Genomic DNA, 23,262 nt, shown 5'->3' with positions numbered 1-23,262 from the left:
ATTATGGGTTTTGCTAAATGTGACATGGAATTGCAAGCCCCCTCTTAAGTCCTTGAAGATGCAAGCCTTCTTTGTAATCTTAAATGAATACATCACTGCAAATTTTGTCTGAATGTATCTTGAGAGGCCATTGTGATGACTGGCATAGATGGAGATCTTTTATGTCATTTATCTGAGGTAACTAAAAGCCTCTTGGTGATGGGGGCATCAAGGATTTTCTGCTAGTGGCAACTGGTTGTCAAGATTTCTGAAAAACTAATAAAGTGAGCTTTTTATTAAAAGGCTGCCATACTAAAGCTTTGATCATTACATAAGTGGATATACTAGGGGGGAAAAAAACCCCTATCCTGGAATGTTCCCTACAGTATATTAGGGGAAGGGTAGTAAGGCTTTTTAATTCAATCCATGTCATTTGAAGGTTTTTTTACATGATGAGCAAGTGACATATCTCACATTTGGAGTGAAATTGCTTTCCTTTGCAATTCTCTTAGGTGGTTTAGTGCTCTGATGGAGGAGCCATCCCTGGTGTTTGAAAGCAAATGAATGTGTTGTCTTTCCCAGAACTGTCTAACCATGGAGGACAGAGTTGCACTCTATTGATTTTCTGACCTTCCCTCCACTTCCTCAAATACTCCTTTTAGTCTGTAGCTGTCTGAAGCCAAAAGAGCTCTCTATGTCCTTTACTCTTGTGTTCTCCTTCTTAACCTTTATTCTCCCTTCTGTGACACTTTTCTCTGTTTCTTTTCCTGCTAGGTCCCAGTGTCATCTTAATTATCTGGCTTCTCTTCCTTTGCTAGTCTTCTCCTTCCCTTGGCAGATTCTTCTTTCAGTTGTTTCCTCCTCTTTCGTCTTCAACATCTCTGGTCTATTTTCACTTTTCTGCTATTTCAGTAAGATTTTCTGGTGCTATACATTGTTCACCATGCTGGGCCCTATTCCCAGTACAGCACTCCCTGCAGGGTACTTAAAAGCACAGGAGACTGAAATCATAATGAAACCTGTTTCTTGTTTTGCCACAGAATTTCCTTGCAACCAGGAAGGCATGATATAACTTTGGTCTCAATTTGCTTACCTTTCTGGCAGTAATGCTGTCAGCCTTCTTCAGGTGAAAAGTGAAAGTTTGAAAAGTGGTTTTGATTCTTAGTGAACAAGGCCATTGAAGCACTTAGAACAACTTACTGTGGTTCCTTATGTCTGCCACTGAGCACTTGTGAAATTTTGGGTGTTTTGATTTCATTCATTAGGTGATTACTGCTTTATAAATGGTTCCTTTTATCCTCTCTGAGCTGTAGGAGGCACTAGACTGTCTTTCTAGTTCAAGTCCAGCTTGTTTCATTAAAAAAGCGAAATGACCACAAGTGGGATACCCCCACAAGGTGTGCAAGTCTGTTCTGAGAGTGAACTTCACCCAGCATTCAGCCTTGCTCTGTTTTCCCATTGGGCAGGCGGGCCTGCCTCCCCCTTGGTGACGCCAGGGTTGGCAGCTCCATGAAGCTCACAAACCTAGCTCAGAGCAAGTGACCGTGTTGTGTCGCTTCTTCCCTCAGAATCAGCAGCAGCAGAATCAGCATCAGCAGCAAACAGCACCTCAGCAGCAGCCGCAGGCAGCGCCGCAGCAGCCGCAGCCGCAGCAGCAGAACAGCACCCAGACCAACGGGACGGCGGCGGGCGCCGGCGCCGGAGCAGGGGGTGCCGGCGCGGGGCTCCAGCACAGCCAGGACTCCAGCCTCAACCAGGTGCCTCCGAACAAGAAACCACGCATAGGGCCTTCAGGCGCTAACTCAGGCGGGCCTGTCATGCCTTCAGATTATCAGGTACCTCTGGAAATTTTTCTGTTTCTGATATATAGGGCCAAGGGCTAAAATGTCATTTTTCCCCTTCCCCACTGCAAGAACAGATCACGTTTTAATGAATTTTTGATGTAACCTGAGGCGTGCTGAGGTTTTGTTCTGTGATTGGTAATTTTCAATAGAATACCAGTTTGAGTTGTATCTACTGCATCCTGTAAAGTGTTGAAGAGTAGTCCACTCTAGGAAAGCACTTAAATATTTGCTTAACTTTATATTTTAGAGTAACCTTGCTGAAGCCAGTGGATGTAAATGCTGCATTGCATCAAGTTCAGGATATCAGGTCTTGGCATTATTAAATCCCATGTGAGGAGCAGATGTGAGATGATCCTGAGAAGGAGAAGCAAAGATAGAATCAGGCTTTCGCATTTCATTCCTCATATTGTCACATGTATGAAGTGGTGCTGTAGTTTATTCTGGTATCTTTCTAAGTCTGCTTCTAATGTTAAAGAAAAAAATGAATGTAAGCACAGGAATGACAATTCGGTTCATCCATTTGATTTATGCCAAAGTAGGGCACAAAGACATGCATTGTTTCTAATGGGACCAAAGTAGAACAGATTTCATGTTTTCCAGTACAGTAGCATTCATAAGGAAAAGCACTATCACCGAATCATTTTTGAATTTGCATAATTGTATTTGCTTACTAGAATTATATTTTCCACCAAAAAAGTAACGTACATTAACTATAGAAAGCATTGAACTTACCAGGATCTTCAGTACCTGAGTTTATACTTGCTGGAGCAGTAGTTAGTTGAAAGATGAATTAAAAAAAGGTAGATATTAAGGGTAACTTTTAAATAATGTTGGGGCATCCATCTGCTTCTAGCCTCCAAGGGGATCCTGCCTTGGAGAATGGTCTTTTCAGGCTGCTTTAAAGTTAAAATAAGTAGGTTTTAAGGCACCCAGCTCTAGAGTTGTCTTGACTTAGTCTTCCAGACCTTCTCCACAGACAATTGATTACTCCGTGCCAGACATATTTCTCCTATTTTTGTTTGACTCTTTGAGTTACAAATGGTCATGAAGGCATTGAATGCAATTTAAAGAGAAAGACAACTAAGTTTCTTTTTTGAAAAGTTCCAGACAGGCTTCAGGCCTGGACAGATCAGTACAGCTGTCTGACTGCACAGTATTTATGGCTGGTCTGGTTTGGTCTGTACTTTGAGGACTGGTGTGCTGCATTTGGTGATATCCATTATAGAATTCTTAACCAGCTCTCTGAATTGTTGGCAGACTTCCCCAAGTTGCTAGCAGTCTAAATATTCTTTTTTTTCAGATTTTTTTTACACTCTATGACGCTTTCCTTCTAAACTTTAACAGAACAGGCATCAAATCATGATCTGCATGTTTCCTTTATGTCATTCACTAAATTGTGTGGTCTGACTATCCATTTTTATGCGTGTGTTTGGCTATCTGCCTTTAACTTCTAGCTGACTATCTTCTGTTCCAGAAAGGAATGTCTGCAATTTGTCCAAGTCTGACTTTGTTAAAAACAAATTCTCATATGTGGAGCAAAAATAAGCATGGGCAAGTTAATGCATTCTTGTAGTCTTATGGCATTAATTTTACTCCATTTTATCTTATTCAGAAGTAGGTAGAAGATTCCCTTTGCTTTGTGTTTCATTTCATTTAGGTCTAAAGTATATGTTGAAGTTTTTTTGTCATTCACCAGCCTCAATGTATGTTGCTTTCAGAAATGACAGTGCATAGTTGAATTTTAGTAAGCCTTCCTTATGTGACCTTGGGTATTTTGCTTAATAAGGTGAGGTGATGCTTTTCATCCAGAAAGAGCTTCTATAAAGTCATAGCATTTATCACAATTCTTTTTCTTTTCCATTATAAGTTGAAAAAATTTCCAGAATTTTGGGAAAAATGTCAGGTTTCAGACACTGTGTTACACAACCAGCCTAATTATGTGGATTGCTGTGGGGTTTACCTTGCTGGAGAGTCTCCTGTCCATTCAGCAGTACTTCTCATGCCAAGTGATTTTGCAACTTGCATTATTGGGCAGCTCATGAGTAATTCTGGATGGGGAATGGTTATGGTAATGAAAGGGCAAATTCAGCAGGCTGGAGGCTGCAAGATCAATGAATTTGTCTTGCTGAGGTTGGAGTCCACTGAGCTGATTGTCCCAGATTATGGAGGGGGAAAAAAGACATTCAAGAAAATGGATGTAAGGTTATGTACATATACATGCCCATCTTTAAGCAGTTTTCCTTGTTTGCAGTGGGTAAGGAAGCAGGTTGAGAGTCTCGCTTAAAATTATATTATCTTAACGGAGAATTTTTCATTTAGATAAATTGAGTAACTCCTAAGTCATGGTTGCCTTTTTCTCAGAAAAGAATAAAATTTTTCTCTGTAACATTTAGTATTGCCTATCTTGAGAAGGTAGTTTGTAGCCTTAGCAGTTTGGTTTTGCATTGATAGCATTTACAATAATGATAGATGTAAGTTTAAGAGACATGAATTTTGAAAGGGAGTCTGCTCTCTTGTCCCTTGTGTATTTTTTTCTTCAGAAAATGGGTGTATAGATGCTGTACTTTTAGGTGTCTCCTAGAGTTCTTGTGCATTTTGTGTGCTGTGTTAAAGCTGATTGCAGATCAGAATGAGGACTTGTTTTATGGGACCCCAAATAGTAGCACTATTTAGTCAGCTTCCCCAAAAATCATGTTTTAATGAGCACCAGAGAGGTTAAAAATTTCCTGAGCTGCATGGTCCTGATAGGCTGGGTTTCATTCCTTTGATCCTTCTCTTTTTTTCCTGCAGCACTCCAGCTCACGCCTGAGTTACCAAAGCAACATTCAGGGATCTTCTCAGTCCCAGAGTACAATGGGCTATTCCACATCGTCTCAGCAGAGCTCTCAGTATCACCAATCTCATCAGTCTCACAGGTATTGAGAGGCCTGATAGGCTGCACTCAGAAAGGAATGGACTAGAAGCCAGAAGACTCCAGCAATATGAAGTTCATAATGATGAGAAGACCAAAAATACAAACTATGATGCAGAATTAAAATTCATGATGACAAAAGGAAAACTTCACTCACTGAAGACTTCCCCCACCCCTGCCTCATCCCCATCCCTTTACTGCCATAAAGGAGATTCTTGTGAAGTTTTCCTTCCTCTCTGCCCTTGCATGTGCTCCATTGTGGTTACTCTAATGGACCCTTCTGATCTGAACCCAGCACTTAACTTCTTTAACCTTTGGAATTTTGAAGGATTCCTGGTGCACCTTCCTTATGCTGTAGTGATTGCCATAAATCTGTCTTTTCAATCTCTTTGATGGGATTTTAAAGTTTTAAAATCTTGAACTCCCAGGCTTTCAAGCTTGTATATAGTTAGTTTTATACTAGGCAAACCAGTTTAGCTATACAGGTATATTGCACCTTTTTAAAGCACTATGTTATTTTCACAGGATATTACTGTTTTGCTCATGGATGTCAAGAACAGCAAAATTTTACTGTTCCAGAGTATTTTACTATTCTGTTTTTATTAGTCTAGTTTTCAGGCAAAGTATTAAAAATAAAAAATTTTTAAAATTAATAAAATGAAAAAAGAAAAATGAAAAAGAAGAAAACCCACCCAAGTCTCTGCAGCAACAGATATGCTTCATGCTACTGGACTGAACGCCAAACAGAAGATTGCTGATATTTCTTAACTCATTCACATTGAATTCTTGAAATCACAGTGATCATGCTCTGAGTAGTTTTAAATTAAGCATTACTTTAAATGAAACCAGGACAGTCACATAAAAAGGAGATGCTTTCAGGATCTGTTGGAACAGGAGAATGGAATGTCTTCCCAGGCTGGACACCAAAATAGTCAGGAAAATGTATTTACTGCCCTCAAGTCTCAGTAGGAATGTGGATGACGGGCTTTTTCTGTTTTTCTGCTAAGTAGCTTATTAATGTGTGTGAGAGTTCTGTAAATTTAGCTTTCTTTCACATTCCTGAGTCAGTTCTCAAAATTTAAAGGTGACAGAAATACTAAGACTTGCAAAAACAAATGCATTTAATCATTTTATGTTAGAATTTATAATTAAGAGAAACTATTGTGCAGTTTGAAAAGCATGTTGAAAATTTTTCCTTTATCTTGTTTATAATGCATATTCTGTGTCCCTCATATTGCTGTGATTAACCAGATTAGTTACACCAGATGCGCTTGATTGCACTGAAATGTTTCTTTTTCCCTAGAGCAAACATGTTTTGATTGTGCCTAAGGGACTGTAAGTGGATGGGTAGCTGGCAGAAAATCCCTAGTAATTAAGCAAGAGTTCAGAAGCATAATCAGAGGATTATTGTCCAACTTCTGGAACCACAGTTACTTGAAGAGACACAACATATAATTTGGGACAGCTTCATTTTTGCTTCAGCCTTCAGAAATGAGGCTGACTCTTGTGGCAGAAAACCTGGAGGAATGCATTTGGAAAACTACTGGCAGTGTAAAATGAGTGAGCTTCTACAGTTGGTGTCCACAGAGAAGAGGTGAAGTGAGAGGAGTTTCGATGTAAATGGTCAGTGTTCCAGGTTTTTTTACTGCAGAGTGTTCTCTTCTGTCCTGTGCCCAAAAAAAAAACCTGTGTACCCGTACGCATTCACATTGAAGTTGTGATCAGATGTAGCAAGATGAGTAGATGTGTTTGCTCTGAGGAGAATGCTTTTCATCACAGCTAGTCACATACATGGTTCTACTGGATTTGATCTCCCAATCACATTTAGTGCCCCCTTCCTCCTCAAACTCGTGTTGTTTTCCTACTTTTTCTGAGCAGTTGTTTTGCTTCGGCAATACCTACCATCATGTGATTTTGACAACGCCCAGCTGCTCTGGAAAAGCAACCACAACCTGCTTTTGTAATCAAATGGATAAGAAGGTGGTGAAAAATTAAATGAAGCAATTGGAAGGAAAAGAATATTTCTGGGAGAAAAGAATCTCCCGAAGGATACTTCCACTGTGTAACCCTTGAAATGCTACATTTTATACATACTGTAGTACCCTGTTTGAAAGAACAGGTTTTAATTGTTCCTTTATTTTAGTGACTCTGGGGTGACATTCTTTCTGTCTCACCCCTTACTGATGTTAGGATGAGGTACTTTTGATCAAATGGATATTTGGCCAATGCCATTAAGTAAAACTTCTTTTATACTTCTGCGATTTGAATGTCACATTCCTGGAAATTAACTTACGGCAAAGTGATTCTTGTCCCCTCCTGTTCTTTTCATCCTTCTGTTCTCTCAAAATTATTTCGTCTTTTCTACTACAGTTATCTAACATTTCTTCTCCCTGCTGTGACTTGCAGCTGATCATCAAAATTCATACAAGATCAGGAGGTGGCAGGGAACCATATGGTTAGTTAAGGTTGGCTCTTGTGCCAATAAGGCAAAATCATGGTGTAGATTAATTGATGTGTAGAGTGTGAAACTTCACAGCAATGTAAGGTGCTTTAATTGAGTGAGCTTCCAGCTTCTAGAATGACTGCCACAACCTCTCTAAGCTGCACTTGCATTTCTTGCCTTGGTTAGGTTGATAGATGACCACATGCCACTCCTCTCTAGCTTTTGTGTGCACAGGTGAAGCCAAGCTGACTTCCTCCGTTCCCTCAAATTCACAACCAGGAGGAGAGCAAATAAAAGCAACAGTGCTGGCTGCGAAATGTAGGCTCTGCACACTCTTGTAGTCCTTTGTGGTAGTGAAACAATTTGCCTTTTCTTGGGAGCTTGATGCATGCTGCCAGGGTGGGTGGCAGTCATAGTGGAAGAAGCCTTGCTGCTTAGGGGTTATCCCGTGAGGTAAAAACTCTCCACTTTCAGAAGTGAATAGTGCAGTTTGTCATGGGAAACCAGGACCATGTCCTTTTTATGTTATTTTTTGCCTGTGCAGTTTCATTATTACTCAGCTCTGTCTCTGCCCATAACCTGTAGACCCTCACCGAAGTGTTTCACACCTGTACCGAGAGGCGTAGAGCTGTCTTCTCCATCCTGGTGGGAGAGCGGGCTGCTGAGTACAGCTTTTCCCATTGTGGCTCAGAGGAAACAAACGTGGGGAATTAATGGGATGAGCAGCCTGGTCCACGTTGGTGAGGTTTATGTAGCACAAACTGCACAATGAAGGAAAAATATAGGGAAAGCTGCGAGTTCTGCACTGTATCTGTGACACTGTATGTGGGGAGGGGGAGGGAAGCGCATTCATAGCGGGAGGGGTGGCGGGAAGCTAGAAGTGTTCAAATATGTATGATATTTTATATAAACATAATAAGCTTAGTTCCCCTTCATAATCTTCAGGAATGGTACTTTAACACCATTAAGCAAAGAATTGTTTTAGGGTTAAATAAATGTATTGTACATAAGGCCATACGTAATCTTCTAAAATATGTCGCCAGACAGGAGCGATGTGTATTACTATATGAAAAAAGTCCTTAATGCACTGTTATCTCCTAAATATTTAGTAGTAAATTAATGCTATTTAATTTTTTTAAAAATTTGTCTTGTGTAGACACTAAAAAGTATTACACAAAATCTGGACAGAACATGTCCTTTTTAACAGCAATTTAAAGAACTTTTTATATATGTAAGGTAGTAACTTTTCAAATTGTTCTAGTTGTATATTCCCATGTTTACTATTTGTGGAAGTGTGCCTGTCTCTACTCAGTTATTTTTTATCCTAATAATTTCATGCACGCATCTTTCATTTTTGTAGTTTCCATTAGAAATTACTGTGTATGCGCCTGGTGCTGCCACAAAACTTTGCCGCTCTAGATCTGTGGTGGCCACATTCAGCAGTGCCCGTGCCAATGGGCTACCAAAACCACAAAGCAAAATACTTGTTTCTCATTCTAGAGTTGAGAGTTTACTGCTTTTAAGTTGTCCTGATGTCACTCTTGAAATGACTGTTAAAACTAAGCTATGAGTTCATTGCATTTATTTTATATTCTTGGTTGTAATGAAATGGAATTGACTTTGCTTCAGTGTGAATTTTTTTAATAAAATAATATACATTTGTAATAATAATAAAAAGTTCAAATCAAATAAGTGTGCAGAAAAGTTTCTGTAAACATCAACTTTGGGCTACCAATAGGGAAAATACAGGCCACAAAATTGCAGTTGTAATTATATTCAGGATGTTTATGATATCATACACCACACAAAGCTTGCAAAACCTCAGAGTTGAAATCACAGCTTTTAAAATGCCCATGAGGATATTCACAGGTATGTATCTATCAATAGAATGAAACCTTATGGAAAGCAGGATTGATGGAGTGTTCTCTTAGGTTTTGCTCTCTGCTTGTAAGTGTGCTGGCGTGCCACACCAATGTCACTTGCTGAGATTCGTTATTACTTGTGTGACAACCCTATAGATGCATCTTCTGAAAAAGAAAGCTGGTTTACTCTATTCTGGAAATAACTATCTTCCTACTTTCTCCTCCAGCTGGATCTTGGAGCATTTCAAGTATTCCAGGTGGCAACATGGAAAGCATGAGCTAGAGCATATTGGTGGGTTTTCAAAGTGGGGTTTTGTGTGCTTTGCTAATGTGTGTTTCTGTTCCATCTAACTTTGGATGGATGGATGGGTGGATAACAACTTTCAAAAATCCCGCTTGTCCTCTCTGTAACTGTTGCATGGGTAAGAATGGTTGGGGGGATTTACTTGCACTACCAGTTGCCTAAGAAAGAGGCTTTGTTTTTTGATGTACGCTTTACACAAGGGTGGGAATAGGAGTGGCCTTTGTCAAAAAGTTTAGTCTGCATCCCTGACACCTCGAGATTAAGAGCTGTTCCTTCAGTCTCAGTGCAGCTGAGCACTTCCAGCTCTGTAACCCTCATAGTTTCTGCTTCTGTTGTCCTTTTGTTGATAAGGTTGTGCTTAGTCAACAGCTTTGGCTTGGATGTTTCTAAAACCTCCAGTGCCGGCTCTGTCTCAATCTCTGTTCTTTTACTGCACATTTCTCTCTGTTTTTCCTACCTGGTCATGCAGTTTACAGTCTAATCCAGCCTAATCATACTGATTTGAATTGTGGTGTCCCTTTTTCTGTCCTTGATAGTTAAATAACTTTGATTTCACAGCCACTGAGAAAGTTGCAGAGTGGGTTGTTTATTAATCTCTTGCTTTGACTTGTTGCTTCTTGCTTTGTGTTATTGCCCCGGCTCTGCCATCTCTGTTGCATTAGTTGTAAAGCTTCTCTCTTCGCTTGACATGACTGCCAAAGCCTGCTGTTACGCCATCTCTCTTACTCAAATCAAGACATTATGTAAGTTATCTCTTGGTCTGATTGTCCCACCAGGTCAGCCTCTGTGCCCTTCATTTTTAGATTTTTAAATAAGCATTTTTTAAGCTCTGTTTGCAAATGCCTATTGTTCCTGAAGAGCTGTTGCATAAATTTCTAAAAAATTCCCTCCTAGGTGTCTTCTGCAAACCCCTTGGCTTTGATGTCTACAGAAGTTTAGTATTTTAAGCTACTGGTGTGCAAGGAGTCATACCTATTGTGTTAATGGAAACTGTTCCAGTGTTCATTTTGCCTTCCAGTCTGTCTGCATCCATCTGTCACCTCCCTGCACGCCCCTCGCAAGCTCCCTGTGACAAGAACAGTAATTTTGTTCTGATACAGTAGCTTCATGACTGGGGCTTGCAGCACTCTGAAATATGAATAATAGTCACTGTAATATGGTGTTTTACTGCTGGACAATACACAGTAGTAGTGTTGTCACTTTGCATGTGCTGTTTCAACACAAAAAGCATCATGTTCGTGCCAAATACCAATTTCATCTGGCTAATCACAGAACCTGAGCAAGCATTGTTTCAATAGCCAGCGAAGGTTAATGATGGTTTACCTATAATGTTGTTTTAACAGGTAGGTCCAGCTTCTTTGTTTTCCAGGGAGGTTCATGTTCTTGTTTATGATCACAGAAGAAACCAGAAGCTTTGGCTTATTTTGGTGGTTTTATAGTAATTTAGAAAATTATTATTGCATAATTACTACAATGATTCTTGTCATTTGCAAGAATTATTTGTTAGAACAAGAGTTGTTGAGGTAGATTAAAATCACCAACAAGGTTATGAAAGATGTGTGTACAGTCAGAACTGAGCTGCTGAAATTGCTGGGGGAGTACCACAGCTGTTATGTAACAGATTTCCAACTTAATCCAGAGTAGGTGTTTAAAAAATTATTATTGTTGTTATTATTACTATTATTATTATTGCAAGTCTGAAAGCAATACCAATAATTTTTTATATAATGTACTTGCCTTGGAATAGGATCCATTTTTCCAGCTTGATATATTGGCATACTGATACGTGTATTGTCGGGACTATAGCAAGCCATTTCTGTGATTATTTTGTGTGTTCTTTGAAGCATCTTGAAGAGGACAGACAGCCTGAGAGTATTTAACTTCTATATGTGCATTGCATGCATAGAACACATGGCTGAATGGAGTATTCAGCAATACATTCCCTTAGCTAAAATGTCTTATAATCATGTTCAGCAAGAAGTTGTTTGAATAAAGCTGGTGTTTGAAATCATTACAGAAATCATTACCTGTGCCCCACTCCATTCCCAGAATGGATTTTTGCTTGTACTCTCAGTAAATGTGATATGAATTAGTAAAGGAAAATCTGAATTTTAAATATTACTTAAAAAAAAATAAATCAGTTATTTGCTACTGAATCTTGGGTTCGATGTGGTAGCCAGCAATAATACCTTTTATGCAATCGCCGTCCCACAAGACATCATGTCTTAAGTACCAAAAAACCCGATATGTGGAGCACTGAAGAAAGGAATTCTTCATACCTATCAGCAGCAGACAAAGTTTTAGTTATGAACCAAATATGCCAAGTGATGTATGGCTCAGACATCCTTTCCATGGCCTGCATGTAAGCCTACACTGGTAAGATTCTTCCCTGTATCCACAAATAGGAATTCCCTGGGATGTTACGGAGGGAAAAGAAGGAGTGGAAGTGTGCAGCCTTTTGATTTTGTAACAAAATTTTAATGGTATCAAGTTTAGGTATCTGAAGTTCTCCAGATCATAATGAAATTCTACATACTTTTAAATATGTATTTTTAACATTTGTTAAAAATGTTTTCTACCCTTATCTGGGCAATGTGGCACAGCCCTGCTCTGAAAAGATAACCTCAACTCTGCATGCGTGATCTGGTCAGGGGCACGGTTGTCAATTCAGAGTCTTGCAGACAATTTACACACGTGGACACTGAACTTTAACCTGTAAGCTCAGGTCACACAGGTGTGTGGAGAAGCAATTACCTTTTACAGAAAACACACTTCCTTGGCTGAAAGGTGAGCCAGGGAACTGCAAAATTCAAGGCTTAAAGATACTGCAAAAGGCTCCTGTGGCCCCCCAGTTTGACAGACATTGTTATGAGATGATTGTAAATTATCAGGTAGTAGTATTGCTGCTAGGCTGTGCAGTTCTAAAACATTGTCATAGGTTAGCAAGCATAGTCCCGGAAGGGACGTCCTTGCTAAGGGGTGCTTACAGTTTCCTCTGGGAACTGATAGAACCTATCAGCTGGCCAGTTTGAATATGGACAATTCTCTAAGCCACTTAAAGTTGTGATCACCTCTGTGATCCACATTTAAGAATAGGCAAACTCCCCCTCCAAGCTCTCTCTCGTTTCCGGCGCTGGGACAGGTGGCTGCGGGCCCCGTGTGGGGGCCAGCGGGCCCGGCCAGGCCCTGCTTGGGCCAGGCCGGGCCGGGCCACGGGCATCCTGAAGCCATGGACCTGTTCCAGCCATGGAACCCCCCCCCACTGCCTTGCCGTGGGCAGCCGGAGCGGCTCGGCTCTCCCCCCTCTCCACTGCGATAAGAAAAATTCAACATTCCAGCTGCAAAGCTGCAAGGCCGAGGTGAGAGTAACCCTTCTATTGCTGTGAAGAGCTGAAAACCTGAGGGAAGAGAGAGAGGAGATGCTTAAAGCTGAAATTCTGTTGTGAAGCTATGATATATCAGAGTATCCTGTTGTAATTTCATGAAGATATGGGGGGTGGAGTGTTCAACTCGTGAGCAAAAGCACCTGCGCTGAGATAGGCAGATGCTGACGCAGCTGTAATTTCATGAGAAGTTTGGACAGGGAGAGATGAACCAGATGAGGACTTTTGCTCCAAACGGGAAAGGAGAAAACCTCAGTCCGTAGAGATGAACCAGATGAGGACTTTTGCTCCAAATGGGAAAGGAGAAAACCTCAGTTCCTAGAGATGCTCCCAGAGATAGTCCTAACGATGAAGATGATGAAGACCCCTTGCTCCCAGGGAAGGAGAAGGGCCTCTGTTTTTGTTTCTGAACGGCTCAACCTTAAAATTGTACCCCAAAAAACTTCAAGAGTGGACCCTCGAAAGCAGTTGCGGGAAAAGCTGCAAGTTGGGGGAAAGGACTCACACGCAGGCAGAGAGACTCCTCTTCCTAAATGGACTGAACAATATTTGGAAGTGGGCGGCTGTCTCGTTGTGATACTGTTTTCATAGCATGAGCAAGAAGAGACTTCTCTTTCTAAATGGACTGAACAAGGTTATTGTGGAAGTGGTAAACAGACTGAACATCTTAAGGGTTGTCTTTTCACATTGTCAGTGGGAGAAGGGAGGAAGGTGGGGGGAGGAGGAGAGTTCTGAAGGTGGTATTTTTTTTTTTTTTTTTCTTCTTTTAGGTCTGTTAATAAACTTCTTTATATTCTTTCAAGTTTGGTGCCTGTTTTGCATTTCTCCTAATTCTTATCTCACAGCAGATAAACAGTAATGAGTATTTTGGACCAAACCACTACACTAAATTGGTGTTTCTGCCCGGTTACAAACCGAACCCGCGACAAACATCTATTGTTCTAAAACATCTTGCCATTATTTAGTATGATGTGGAATGAGTAACTTGTGAAAGTATAATTATGATTTTCAGTTTTCAACCTTTTGTAATTCGATGACTTGTTTTTGCAGTGGTACAGAAGAAAGAAGGACAGTTTCCAGTAGTTTGGTTTTGGCAGTAAGACTCAGTACATTAACTTGCTAAGGAAGAGGAACCAAAGGAGATCAAGCTTCTCCCTTGCTGGTATCATCCTTCCACTGCAGCGGAGGAGATTCAAGGAGGCATATCATACTGTGACATTGTGTAGTAACTGCAGTTCTTGGGAAACACTTGCTTTTGAAAGAGAAATATTTATACGTGCAGCATCACAACTGTAGAAAGTATACTCAGCAAAGTTGATAGGAGTGAGTCACCTTTACAAAATTCCCTGCACATAGCAAGCAGACTGACTCGACCACGTTGAGAAGTTTATAGACTTTGGTCTTCCACCCATAACTATGTGAAAATCTGCATAGTTTCTGGTTTCAGAATACTTCCCCTGGTAATAATGGAGCTTTTCTTTAAACATCTGAAAGTTTTCTTGTAGCTTGCAGTATCCCACAAGCATAGAAATAAATCCCTACTCATTTAAGAAACCATGGGGACATCTACTAACACACCCTGGTGGTATGTCCCAGTGGGGATTATCAAGAGTTGCTTCTACATCATGTTGCTGCTAGATGAAAGCTGGACTTCCCCTGTGACTTTGAAACAGTTGGTTCTGGGAAGCAGGAGGGAAACAGCTTCTCTTATCATCCACCGTGATATTAGAGGTGTTTTAAGTGCATTTGGGTCATCTGAGAGTGTGATGTGTATCATGTGTGAACAGTGGCCATAAGCTTCCAACTCCAAGAACTCAATCTCACACGATAACATTTACATATATTGTCTGTGGAGAAGTGCTCAACTGTGACTTGCTAATGTAAATCTTATAAAATACTTGTCAGTGGATCATGTGTGCCGGAGGACATAAGGAACAACCTGCCAGCTCAATCAGAACCAGGCATGTTCCCTTCCCACCTAACGTGCCAAGCTCATAAATCAGTCGCAGTGCGTCATGCTTTTATTAATACGCGGTGGTTGTGCTATTCCAAGACTGCGTTATCGCTGCTGCTTCTCGTGCATCAGAGATGTGGTAATCCGTCTGTGTTCCGCCTAGCTCCTTTGGGATATTTCGTGTGTGGCTGTGCAGTGCACTGGCCTTGACTCTGGATAGTCTATACGTTACCTTGAAAATGAACTCAAAAGAGCACCACAGCAGCATTCAGGCTTGTCCTTGTGTGGGCTGAAATTTCTTTACATGTGACATGGCATGCTTACGGAGGGGACACAGGAAGAGACTGGGAATTACTCCTTCTGTGAGATTAGGGATGCTTTCTGGATATGCTATATGTGAATATGAAAACAAAGTGCACTTTTGCTTTGGTATTTCAGGATCTTGCTGGACAGCTGAATTGCGAGAGTACGCATGTTTAAATTATTAGGATATGTCCTAAGTTTGTATAGGCCAGCATGATTAATAAAACTGGGTTGACATTGATAGTTGCTATCACTTCTTAAATTTAAAAAATAGAAACCCAAACAAAAAAACCTAGGAAAGTTTCCTTTGCCTTGCTGCTCTCATGCACATATCCAAATGTGGAGCTAAGGAATAACTCGTTTCCCAAAGATGCGCTGTGAGAAAACAGGATACCCTGTGCAGCCAGCATAGCTATGCATCCTAAATATAACAGCGCTGAGCATTCATGGAGCAGGGTTCAGGTTTACGCCATGTACCGCAGCCTGGGATGTCCAGGGCCAGACGTCCCCGCCGTGTAACGTGACTGCTTCCTTGAGTGCCAGACCAGCTCCCAGCCCTGCAGCTGCTGGTTGGGAGGGCAGTTACCTGACCCAGACCCACCCCCTACCAGCTAGAACCGTCCCTTCTGCAAGGGAAGGTGGTGTGTGGCATGGGCAGGTCTCTCAGCCCCTGCACAGACCTGGTGTGGATGGATGTGGGCTGTTGGGTTGGTCCACTGGGAGGCTCTGGGGTGGGTGCAGAGGTCCCCTCTTGGGTGGCAGCAGCAGTGGTGGATGCACAGGGTGGTGGATGCAACGTGCCACCATGGAGCAGATCTGGAGTGGGGCCCACGTGCGGAGATGGGAAGGAAGATTGCCCAGCTCCCAGGAGCCATGGGCCCCCACCTTGCACAAGCTGTCAGCACACGTTGCAGCAGTGGGCGTCCTGGGAAGGTGCTGGCACACCTGGGGCAACCTGGGCGAGGGTAGTGCTGCTGGTGTGCCATTCCTGTCTGGGACAGAGGGGCTCTGGCAGTGGGGTCCTCTCTTGTGGACACTTTACAAACACCGTGGTGCTGCATAGAAACTCTCTGGGCTTCCCGGAACCCCATGGCGAATCCCAGCCTTGCAAACTGGGGCACGAGCAGCTGAAAGCATGAAGGAGGCTGGTGCCAGCAGCAAGGTGCCAGCCAGCACAGCGATGGGCATGTTGTGCATTGCTTGCCCCCACGCACGCCGCTCCCCAGGGCCCCCAGGGGGAGAGGCAGAGGGGAAGGCGCCACGTGAGGACCAGCTCATTCCTGACTGGAAGGGTGACGCACTGGATTGCCCAGCTCCGTGGTTGCATGCCTCCATGGAGTGGGGCTGTGGTACCCATCTTCCAATGTGTTTTTGGCCCTGAGGTTTCTTGAAGAGTCTGACGAGTCCCACATGCAGGTGAGGGTAGGACTCTGGGAAGTTTTTAGAAGCGTGTTCTGCTTCTCCGCAGTGCCCGATACAGACCTTGTTTGCCTGTGCTTATGTGCTGTCCCACAGGAGAGTCTCACACTAACTAGCAGTTCACTGGATTTAGGTGGATTTGAGGAAGGTTTGGTCTCCTCCATCTTTTTTCCCTGCTCTGTTCTCATCTGCTAGGGCTGCTCTAAGCTTTGGAAAAAATACCCCTTTTCAAAGTATGGCTCAGCTTTGCCCAGTCCTACACAAAGCCTCTCTTCTCCAGATACCTGGCAGCCCGTACATGAGGAGACCATTTTATGGCTAATGGCAGATGCATTTAAAAAAAGGTGTATTCAGAGGGCCCTTTGGTGGTTTGTTTCACTTTGCCTTTACTGCCAGGGAGGATATCTGCTGGCAGTGCTGTCTGCTGTTCTGGGGAATTGTCTGACAGCTTGGATGTTTGTCTGTCAGAATATCTAACATGACAGCATGTATTTCAGAGCACAGCCTGAGCCCTCTTGGGATTATAGTCTTCAGATTTTCTTACATATTATACACCATTGTGGATGAAAACATTGTGTGCCTAATTGGAGACTACTGAGGAAGCTGTGAAGAATAGTCCTACATGGGAGGGAGTTAGGCAGTTCAGCAGTATGGTAGGCATCATCTCCTATGGAGCTTGATCCCCTGCTTGGGAAGCACAAGTCTTGCTGAGGAAATGCATCTCATTGACCTGCAAGTTAAACAGAAAGGGCTGATGGAAATTTGGATTCTTGGCCATGGCAGGCAAAAGGAAGTCTGCAAATACTATGCTTGTGTAGGGCTCTGGACAGCCCATCTGGACTAGGCGAGGTGTGGTTCATGCAAGCCCTCTGCCAGCAGGAACTGCTGCCTCTTTAAATCATTTGCTGGGCTGGCAGCCTCAGCCTGTCGAGGGATGGGAGGTAGCAGAGAGTCTGAAGCAAGAAGGGGGTCTCCAGCATCTTGTTGCAGGGCTGCAAGATGACTCGCTTCCTCAAACATCAAGGAGGGGACTGGCTGCCCCTCGTGCTCAGAAGAGTGGGACCCTGAGCACCCACTGGCATCATTGTCCTGTGCTCCTCTCTCTGCAGCCTGACCTGCCTCATCCCAAAGTCCCAGGCAGCAGCTGCTTTGGAGGAAGATTTCCAGCTAAAGACTACACTGACTCAAATGATTTTCCCACTTGAGAAGAAGAGGGTGAGAGCTAGACCCTCTTTGGGAAAACCCTTGGAAATGTGCATTTTTCCTTCCCATCGAGATGCTGGCAGGGAATGAGCACAGGGTCATTTAGGGAAGATCTGAACAAACCCTGACAGAATCCATTAGAGGGACTGACATCCTAGAAGGGGGAGAGAGGTGGGGCAGGCTGCCAGGCCTCAGGCGGTGCTCTTTTATATTTCATTTATGAACTGTTGATTTGTATCTGGCTGGGGTTTGAGCCCACATGAGTCACATTCACACAGGCAGGTGGGAGTGGCTTCATTATTTTCTCTTGAATCACCCCACATTTCTCTGTCACCAGAACATGCTTTAACAGCCACGTGCATGTGGGTATATGTGGTGCGTGCAAGACCCAGCCAACCAGGTGGGAACAGGTTCAGCTGACTTTGTCTTGGCTTGGTGGACTTGGCAGTGTTCACTTTACAGTTGGACTTTCTGATCTTAAAGCTCTCTTTCAACCTAAATGATGCTAAGATTTTATGATATGTGAACTATGGTATTCTGAACTGTGAGCAAGTGCCATTCTGCAGGAGTTTCTCATTGCTTGTTTTTTACACAAGGCTCTCCAGTGAGGGGTCAGGACCCCCTTTTTGACGCCTCCACTGGATTCTTGGAACAGCAGCATGCTTAATCTCCTTGCTTTGTAGCTGGGCAGCATGAGCCTGCAGCAGTCACTGCTGTTGGACCTCAGTAGTCCAACAGACCTGTAGAATCATAGAATGGTTTGTGTTGGAAGGGACCTTAAAGATCATCCAGTTCCCCACCTGCCATGGGCAGGGACACTTTCCACTAGACCAGGTTGCTCAGGTACCCATCCAGCCTGATCTTGAACGCTTTCAGGGATGGGGCAGGCACAGCTCTCTGAGCAACATGTTTCAGTGCCTTACCATCCTCACAGTAAAGAATTTCTTCCTAATATCTAATCTAGACCTGCCTTCTTTCAGTTTAAAACTATTGGCCCTTGTCCTGTTACTATCTGCCCAGTGCTGGGGCTGCAGCAAGATCAGGCCTCTGGACAGTAGAGCTGTCACTGTCTCAAACCCCAAACCCCAGCTTTGCTCATCGCAGTGCCTGGCAGGCACCGCTGCAGGGGTGATGGCTGTCCTGGCATGGAGGAGCTGATGCAGCCCCCAGGAAAACATGTATGGAAGAGGAAAGGTATGGGGTAGCACACAGCCTGTGTGGGCAGAGCTGGCCCTGTGAGGACTGTGCTGTAGGTCCTGATGTGCTTGGAGAGGAGAGCAGCCTTTCAACTGTGCTGGGAGCACACCAGCCTGCAAGCTGTGTGTGTGTGAACAGGGCAGAGGCAGCCAGGCTGGTGGATGCTGTGCTCAGCAGTCCCCTCACACTCCAGGTGGCTCCTGGTGATGCCAATAGAAGGGCAAAAATCCACTGGTCTGCAGGGTCCACTGAGAGATGCTGACCTCCTCTGAGCTGTTCCATGTGCACCTGTAGAGGGAGAACTGCAGTGAGATGTACTCAGGCTGTGAGAGCCCAGGCCCTGCACATCCCGGGTGCCAGAGCATGAATAAGGTACAGGCAATTCCTGACACCCTTTGGCAGCTGGTGAGAGTGTGTGGTGCAAGCTGGAGGAGGGAGAAGAGCCATGAGGCCCTGCTGTCAAGCCCAGCAGCCCGCAGAGCTGGAATGGCCACAGATCCAGCTCCGTCCTGCCAGCACCAGCCACAACTCCTGATAAGCCTGGGAGAGCCAGGGCTTGCAGGCCTGCCAGCAGAGGGGTGGCTCTTTAGGAAGAGGGTGCTGTGTATTAGGGGTTTTTTTGTGGGTTTTCCCCTCTTATAAGACCTACAAATGTGAAATTCACATTTCTCTACAGGAGTTTGGCTAAATACTCTTCAACACATAAACCACAAAAAATTTGAACACAGTTCTGAGCCATCTCCTTTCCTAGAGCCTTTCAGAGCAGACTTGTCATTGGTTTCACTGGGAGCTTTCAGAGCAAAACTGTTTCATCCTGGCTTCGATTTTGCAAACAGCTTCTTGAGTCTTGAAAAAGAAATGCCTGTCCCTAGCTGTTGCCATTTTCTGCTTGGCAAGAGTCTCTTCCAGCAGAGACACCTCCATGTTGTAATGATGGGGTTTGTGAAAGTGGTTTGTGTTGGCCCATGTCCTGGGCAATGACCAGGGTGAGCAGGCATAGGGCCCTGAATCTGAGGTCTGTGGTGCGTATCTGTTTGCCCCTTGGAGTTGGCATGGAGTGTCTGATAATGGGACTCTTTTTCCTTAAATATAGGACTGGGGAAGGGGCCAGAGAGCTGGGAGGAGACATTTTTGCTGTTCAGATGGGACCGAGAAGTTTAGTAGCCAAGCACAGCCGGCCAGGACTTCTGTGGCTGGCTGGTGAGGACCTCTGCCAGGGGTTGCCTGCCATCTGCTGGCGAATCCCATGGGATGGATGGAGCCCAGGAGGGAGCTGGAAAAGGAAAGCTGTTTTGGTTAGGTAGTATTGCTCTGGCCAGAGACAATACTGTATTTTTCTGGGTCGAGGGCTGAGGGTTCATCACTCTGATGCTTCCAGCTGGTGAGATTGAAGACTGCATTACTGTCCAATACATTTCCATAACCCCATTGCTCTGGACAGGTTGCAGAGGTAGATGACCTTCAGAGAGAAGCCCTGAAATTCCTGATCTGCCACTGCCTGGCATTCACGTACATTCTGATGCCAGCATCTTGCCTCTGTGTCCAGCTTCTGCCCACCACCACCAGGGCCTGCAGTGACCACCATCCCAGAGTCAGCCTGTTCTCTGCAGTTTTGTAGCCCTGAGCTGTGCTGGATTCAGGGCTATGGCACTTTCTTGCCAAAGCAGGCATCACCAGTGCCTTTCCTCTGGGACTGCAGGAGGATGAGATGAGGATGATGCCCCAGTGGAGCGTTGGCTGTGGGGTCAGCAGGGCAAGGCCACAAAAGGAAGCAGGCCCTGGGATCAGCCCCTCACCTGCCCGTGCTGGGACCAACGCCGCAGCAGAGGGTGATCTCCTGCAGGCCGGGGAGGAGCTGCTGAAGTGCCCGGCTGGGGCAGGCAGAACAGTGAGGTCTGTGTGGGCAAAGGGGGAGCAGGCAGCCGGGCACTTCAGTGACACGGTGGGGCAGATGTCGGTGAGTTCAGAGTGGCCAGCTGGGAGTTCTGTGCCTCTGAGTAGCAGTGCCTGAATCTATTTACATACCAGAATGCTCTTGTGGTCTGGGGCCCAGGCAACCAGGCACAGAGGATCTGTACATGCTCCTGGTGCAAAAAGAGCAGTGCTGTGATTTACAGCGGGTGCCTCCCTCCCCCTGTCTCTGCCGTGGAGATAAGCAGTGTTTTGCCTGAGTCTTGCTGTTTGCACAGGAAACCTGTTTTCCAGATTACTCGACACGTATTTTGCCTCCTTCATGTCTGAGCTGTCATATAATGCTGGAGGCTAATGTGCGGAGCAGAGGCACAGCGAGGGCCCAGCCTGCTGGGTCAAGCACCATTAGCACCACCAGCAGGAGCAGCAGGTTGGCCCACATGCCAAGGGCTGCTGCAGCTGATCCGCTGCTCCTTGCTCTCCACCAGCTTCCCTCCTCTGCTACCAGGCTCACCTGCTCCTCTGCTGCAGAGTGAATCCCACCAGCAGCAAGGACACTGGGCAGGCCCAGGCAGCCTGTGGTGGGCTTCAGCAGGAGAGCAAGAACCTGCCCAGGGGGTTGCTCTTTGTGCTGATGGCTCAGTCTGCCTTCTCTCTGCCCTTCTTTCCCCTCTGTGAATAGCTGGCCTGGAATAAACTGCCCTGCACTGCCCATCATGGGCATGGTTTTTTTTTTTATTTCCCTCCTAATTTTCTTTTTGTACCCAGTAGGACTAGATTAGACTGAGTTTTGTGGTTGTGCAGGCTGAAGTAGTGTTAGACCCTGGCTGTGAGGAGTGGCAGTTCTGTGAGACAGAGATTTTGGGGAGGTTTTTTCTGGGAAATTGTGGCATTCCAGCACATCCATCCGTGAAAAATGAGGCAGTATGTCTGCTCAGACCCTTCTGTACATTTTGAACCATTCCTGAATTAAAGCTGTGTGTGGGCAGTTCAGAAATGAAGCTGGGAGCAGTTCTGGTGCCAGGAGACAGGCATCCTCAGGTATCAGCTCTGGCTCCTGTGACAGTGACGTCTTTTAGCCCTGAGAGTTAGAGAAGCCAATACCTGCAATGATTTTTGCTACATCTTAACTTTGATTTTTTTATCCACAAATTTTCCCAGTCTATTTCACTCTCTGGTCTCATTCAAGTGTGCTAGCTATGCCTTTTTTGTAACAAACTTTTAAACACTTGCAAAGATGATTGCATCCCGAACCTGGGGAGGGGATTATTACTGGTTGTGTAGAAAACCCACTTGCAGCAAACCCCATTGCAAGAACTTTGTATCAGCACCTGGAGGCAGACACATGGCCCTAAACGTAAGGGCAGGTATTTGTAAGTGGGATGGGTACCATGACTATAAAAAGAAGTTTAATGCAATGACCTGTGCTATGCATGTGTGTGACTTTGGCTGCAAAGCTATAAAAACTGTCCATCTTTCTCTCTAAGCTGCTTTCTGGCTGTGTTTCTGTACCTCCCACAATATGGAGCTGTTGAAATAGATCTAAATATTCAGGGTATTGCACAACTTGAGATAATGCTGCCAGTCTTGCTCAATGGCAGAGGGATAATAATGGCAGGCTCGCACAAAAAATACCTGCAGGGAGAGATCCCAGTTTCATTGGTTTGTTTGTTTTAAGCTGAAGTGCTGTACTCGCATTTGTTAGTGCCGAATTCTTTTGCTCCCTCTGCCATATAACTTAATGCTGGCTTACTTACCATAAAATGTAGCATGAATTCCCATGCTGCATTAACTGCTGGAAAACATACAGCTGAGGAGAAGGGAATTCAGGTGTTTTCAGGAGATACTTCATCAGTGAGAATGGAAGGTGATGCTCAGGAGATGGGCACCTCACATGCAGCCCTCCAAGGAAACTCACTGCAGGGGAGAAAGGAGTAACAGCATTTCTTGCTTCACTTGCAGAGCTGCAGCCTTTTACTCTGCTTTTCCTGAGGCCCATCAACACCAAGTTGTCCTTAGTGTTTTAAACCATACCCTACTAATCGCTGGCATTAAAAATAGAAGGGCTTCTGTTCTGTGCTAGTAGAGAGGGTGTCAGCCCCTGAGCCCTTTGGCAGTGGTGCAAGGGCTCCCGTCGACTCGGGCGGGTGCTGGCACTTGGCCCAGGACAGCCATCACTGCCAAGAGCCACGCTGCCACCCGCTCTTCAAGTGAGAACCCAACACCAGGGCAAAACCCAGGACAGCTGCAGCAGTCACACACCAGCGCACCATTTGGAGGCTTACACAGAGGCACAAAAATGAGCTGTGCCTTAATATAACCTATTACAGCCAGCTAAACCACGCTTTGCAGAAGGAAATTGCATCTTCCACAATATATCCTAATGCTGTTGCTGCACAGAGGCACTCTGAAGGCACCATAAAATCTTAAAAGGCGTCAGACAAAATGGAACGTTTTTCCTACAGTGTCACAGTAATCCCGATTAGGGCTATAATGCACAAATGTGTGAGATACAAGGTTTCTTAAACAGGGGCTGTTTATGCAAGCAT

General features: G+C 44.4%; 1 protein-coding gene across 3 annotated transcripts in view; it reads left to right on the top strand.

Moving 5' to 3' along the window:
• Positions 1–8,866, top strand: part of CDK19 (cyclin dependent kinase 19) — a 128,680-nt gene extending 119,814 nt beyond the window's left edge. For all 3 annotated transcript variants that reach the window (XM_032101482.1, XM_032101481.1, XM_032101483.1), the window contains 2 exons: positions 1,548–1,814; positions 4,614–8,866. In XM_032101482.1, coding sequence (XP_031957373.1) covers positions 1,548–1,814; positions 4,614–4,745 — 399 coding nt within the window. In that variant the 3' untranslated portion in view covers positions 4,746–8,866. The remainder of the gene's footprint in view (positions 1–1,547; positions 1,815–4,613) is intronic.
• Positions 8,867–23,262: the final 14,396 nt, after the last annotated feature.

Source organism: Corvus moneduloides, chromosome 3, assembly GCF_009650955.1.
Source record: "Corvus moneduloides isolate bCorMon1 chromosome 3, bCorMon1.pri, whole genome shotgun sequence".
NCBI classification, from domain to species: Eukaryota; Metazoa; Chordata; class Aves; order Passeriformes; family Corvidae; genus Corvus; species Corvus moneduloides.
The sequence above is the reverse complement of the archived record's forward strand: the minus strand, read 5'-3'. Positions and strand labels throughout refer to the sequence as shown.